The sequence below is a fragment of the Trichechus manatus genome, unplaced genomic scaffold, assembly GCF_000243295.1.
Source record: "Trichechus manatus latirostris isolate Lorelei unplaced genomic scaffold, TriManLat1.0 scaffold00097, whole genome shotgun sequence".
Classification (NCBI taxonomy): domain Eukaryota; kingdom Metazoa; phylum Chordata; class Mammalia; order Sirenia; family Trichechidae; genus Trichechus; species Trichechus manatus.
Window position 1 is genome coordinate 9223160 of NW_004444033.1, and position 5061 is coordinate 9228220.

Genomic DNA, 5061 nt, shown 5'->3' on the forward strand with positions numbered 1-5061 from the left:
TGATCGGCTGTCTTCTGTTGATCGGCTGTCTTCTGTTGATCGGCTGTCTTCTGTTGATCGGCTGTCTTCTGTTGATCGGCTGTCTTCTGTTGATCAATATGCCTATCCTTATGTGAATGTCACACTCTCTTGATTACTGTATTTTTACACGAATAACATGTGCCTTCTGTGTTTGTTTGCCAACCGTGCCCTTCCCATGTAAGGTATTTTCCTAAGTGCACTATGTTAACTTTTCTTTTACAGCAGCATGTAAAAAACAACTGGCATAGCAGTGCTTATGAAAATACCTTACCAGGGGAAAGCATGGTTGGCAAACAAACATAGAAAAGTGCGCGTTATATGAGTAAAAACGTGCTATTGTAGCTTTGAAGTAAATATTAAAATCAGAACAACTTTGTTCTTCCAAGATTGTTTTGGCTATTCTGGGTGCCTTGAGGTTTTCCTATGAATTTTAAGATCAGCTTGTTAATTTCTGTAAATTCTTAGATTTTGATAGGGATTGCATTGAATCTATAGATAAATTTGGGGAATATTAACCATCTTAACAACATTGTCGTCCTATCCATGAGCATAGGGTGTTTTTCCATTTATTTAGGTCTTTATTTCTTTCAGTAATGTTTAGTAGTTGTCAGAATATAAGTTTCACACTTTTTTGCTTAAATTTATTCCCAAGTATTTTTTTCTTTTTGGTGCTATTGTAAATGGAATTATTTCCTGAATTTCATTTTTAGTTTGCTCATTGCTACTGTATAGAAGTATAGTTGATTTTTGTGTATTGATATATGTCCTACAACCTTGCTAAACCTGTTTGTTCTAATCGTTTTTTAGTGGACTTCCTAGAATTTTCTGTATACAAGATCATGTCATCTGCAAATAGAAATAGTTTTACTTCTTCCTTTCTAATCTGAATGCCTTTATTTCATTTTCTTGCCTAGTTGCCCTAGTTAGAACTTCAAGTAGTGTTGAATAGAAGTGGTGAGAGAGGACATCCTTGTCATGTTCCTGACATTAGGAGGACTGGTCAGTCATTTTAAAATGTTCGGAGTCCTAGTTCTTTTATGAGGATAATAGTTGGTGGTACTGTGAAGTCATATAAGCTGTAAGTGGTGAGTATGAGACACTGATAGATGTGTAATTCGTGGTTTCTGTCCCTCTTAGCAAACTGTGGTCACATATGGTCTTTTTGCTAAATAGTTGTTTTCTAACGTTGATTTTTTGCACTGAAGTTTAGACTAACTGGAGAAATCTATAAAATTCATCTTTCTTATTCTTCAATGAACAAATATGCTTATAGATGCTGGAGACATAAAATCTAGGGACACATTAATGAAAAGTCCTAATTTTAGAACTAGCCTGGGGAGAACATGTAAAGGGGGGGGGGGAACAGAACAGGGTCCTGGGCGTCACTTTCAGATTTTTCAAAATTAAGTAATAATTCCAGTGGAAATCCAGTAACATGAATAAGGGCATGGAAAGAATCATTTTCATTCTTGTGTCCTTGCACAATATAGATGAATGTAAGCAGTAGTCATGTTTCTTATGCCTCGGAAGTGCTTCTGCTTCTCTTAACTGTTGAGAGTACAACAGGGGAACTTTGGTGCTAGAACACACTATCCTCCTCATTTTATAAATTAAATAGTTGAGGAGAAGTGAAGTCATGCCCAGGGTCACAAGTATGCTTCCCCAGAGTATTAGTCACATAATAGAGCCTCAGTTACTGGCCAGTTAAGTTGAGTGAGGTAGGCCTGGGACCTCCAGAGCATGCCACAGATTTGGGGGTCTCTTGGCCCTACACCACACACTGCTGAACTCTCCTCCTTCTGTCTCTAAGGGGATGCTGTGGCGCTGCCGGCAGCCAGCCGAAAGGCTGGCCTGATGGAGCCCTAGGGCTCTCCGAATCCAGGGCAGTCATATCCCAGCTAAACAGCTGGCTGGCTGCTCTGAACGTATTTGTTCTTTCCACCTGTAGTTTGTGGTGGTAATCCTGCTTGAATGGAATGGTAGGGTAACAGGGTGGGGGCTTGGTAGGGTAGAGTCTTATCTGAGTAGCCTACCCTAGAACTGAAAGGTATGTTTTTCAAGTAGGTAATACTCTGTCTAGAAGGGAAAAAAGAAATACTTACGTGCTACACTTTTTTTCCGTGTCTGTTCTCTTAAGTCCACCACCCCTACCCCACACTGTTTGCAATGGTGGTGGTGGGAAAGTGTGTTTCTTTTTTTAACAAGATAGGGGAAATGGAGGCCCAGAGGGTTGCTTGTCTAAAGTTCAATAGCTAGTATATTGAAGGGGGCGTGCCAAGGGAGGGGATGGGGCAGTGAACTTAAGAGAAGAGACACTGACTTCCAAGTAGGATTCTTTCCCTTGTTGCACGCCTGTTTGGGTATATGTAGTTGGTAAGTGAGAGCTCCTTGGTAGCTCTTCCGGGCCTAGACAGGAAATTCTAGTAAAGAACAAAGTAGTGGTAGGGATTCTTTGGCTCTTGGCTGGGGCTCATGGATGACCAGTGACTAATTACAATGACAAAGTGCATTGATAACTAACTGGTAATAACTTATTCTGCCACCATTGACCCCCCGCAAGAAAGGTGAACCCTTGGACTGTCCTCAGAATGTGTTGAGCTGCTCAACCTTGGGCCTTTCTATTAATATGCAACAGAAGGGTATGGTTAGAATTTAGATGTCTCTGTAACAAAGGTGGGTTTTTAAAGTAGATAGTACTTTCAGTTGCCTTTTAATTTGCTCGATACTATCTCTTTTCACCTACCTTGTCTTGGCCCATTTTGAACTCAGAGGTACTTGAGGCAGTACCCTTTTAATTTGCTCGATACTATCTCTTTTCACCTACCTTGTCTTGGCCCATTTTGAACTCAGAGGTACTTGAGGCAGTACAATATGTATTAGGTACAGACACTTGGGTTAGAATCCAGGCTCTGCCAGTTAACTGTGTGATCTTGTAAAAGCTTAATCGTCAGAGTTACAGTAACAAATAAATTACTATAGATAAAGTGCTTCGAAGAGTATGTGGCATGTAGCACGTGCTCAGCTCTTTGTTGTTGATAGTAGTCAGTAATAATACTGCTTCTCCTGCTGCTCTTACTGCAACACCAGCTCTCATGGTCAAAAATGAATTACCTGTAATTTAGCTATATTTCAAAAAGGGTTAAAGGTGACTTGTTCATTACACACACTTTCCTCTCCTCGTGGTTGGGATGAGACTATAGGAGAATGAGGTCCATTCACAAGGCATGCTGCAATCTCCGTTCCTGGATCCTTTTGGCTATGCATCCTAAGCATCTTGGGGAGCGTTCTCGCTTGGCTGGATCTAGTGTTGGGAAACCAATGGTATTCTAATCAAATGAGGTAGATTTAGAGATGAGGGAAAAGTTCTGATTTTAGAACTAACCTGGGGAGAAAACGTGAAGGGAAAAAAAAAAAAAAGACTCCTGGGGTTCACTTTAAAAATTTTTAAGATTAAATGATTCCTGTGGAAAACCAGTAACATGAATGTTGGCATGGGGAGAATAATTTTTCATTCTTTTAATATTTGGATAGGAAACAGCCAGGAGCAGGTTGCCCCAAAAGATATTTACTGTCCTAAGGTTTAGAACTTGATGATGTGACTCACTGTCTAGGATTTCTAAATTTCTAGGAAGTTCTTGGCTTCCAGGAACTGTAGCTGGAATCCCTCAGTACGTGGTCTGGTTTCAGACATGTAGTAAGGATGGGACTAAGTAAATGGGCAGTTAAACAACCAAGCAGAACTTCTTCCTGGGTTGTTGCTAACGCCTGTCCCTTCCTTTCCTGATCAACAGGTATCTCGGATGAAGACATTATCAACATCACTCTCCCTACTGGTGTCCCCATTCTCCTGGAACTGGATGAAAACCTGCATGCCGTTGGACCTCACCAGTTCCTGGGCGACCAGGAGGTGATCCAAGCAGCCATTAAGAAAGTAGAGGATCAAGGAAAAGTGAAACGAGCTGGAAAATAGTCTTTCCCCAGTGCAGCCTCAGAATAGGTGCAAAAGCAGTGGCATGTAGTGTATTATGGGTGCTGATCTCTCTCTCCATCTCTCTCTCTCCTCTCTGTCATGAATTTGCATTTCCAGAGCTAGGCTGTGGGGTAGAGTTTGTATAGGTAACTTATCATTGTCTAGGTAATGGCTTTAGGATGCCTAACTACTTGAGACTTAATGAGTTAGCAGTCTGCAAGCCCTGTTGAATTAGTTACCAACCAAGTAACCAGTGGGGCTTGATCAAGGTCCTAAGTTTCTGAGATGGGAGAGTAATAAGTGGAGGTGAAGTTCAAGGGTTACATCATTCAATAAATCACCGTTATTGAGTCACCATTGCTGGGCACTATTCCAAGCCTGAGGTCATGGTAGTAAACAAAAGATAAAAATCCTTAAAGGTTGCATTGTTGTTCACTTAGTTGTCTTAAGTAGTTCACTTCACTTTTATATTTACTAAGACTTTCTGGGATGGTGGTAAAGGATATTAGATAATTCACTATACTAAAATATTTATTACTAGTCTTTTCCTCTAAGAAAAGAGATGCTTTGATAGTTTAGACCAGAGGTCCGTGACATGGGAACGTCACAGGTGGGTTCCTCTAAGCAAACAATGATGACGCCAACGTCAAAGGCGGGAAGGCCCTTTAACTTGTCTGTAGATCAAGGACATCCTTTGTTCGGCATTTGGTAGGATTCCTTCTGGCCATTAGAATTAGCAGCACATAGACAACCGTAGCTGTTTGTGTTCTCATTTTGTTTTGGTTTTGTTTTTTGTGCTTTAATCTTTGGATCCTTAAAATTGGTTTAGAAATAAAGTTCTGTGACTGAAAATGACAACCCCAAAGTGTCTCGATACATTTCATAAGTGAAGGCCTCTGAGCTCTAGTCTTCAACTCATATCTTCCTGTAACACTAAGTCATGTTTATTTCAACACATAAACTTCTAAAACCCATGCTATTGCTTGGTCTCCATTTGATCTTTTAATTTAGGACGCTTGTAGTACTGGATGAAGAAGATGGTTGACAAGAAGAGAGATGAAGCTGGCTTG

The 5061-nt window shown here is 40.5% G+C and overlaps 1 protein-coding gene across 1 annotated transcript in view; it reads left to right on the plus strand.

The window, feature by feature from the left end:
- The window catches only part of BPGM (bisphosphoglycerate mutase), a 30116-nt gene extending 25267 nt beyond the window's left edge, over positions 1–4849 (plus strand). Inside the window, exon 3 of the mRNA XM_004382708.3 lies at positions 3813–4849. Coding sequence (XP_004382765.1) covers positions 3813–3991 — 179 coding nt within the window. The 3' untranslated portion in view covers positions 3992–4849. The remainder of the gene's footprint in view (positions 1–3812) is intronic.
- The last annotated feature ends 212 nt before the right edge of the window (positions 4850–5061 follow it).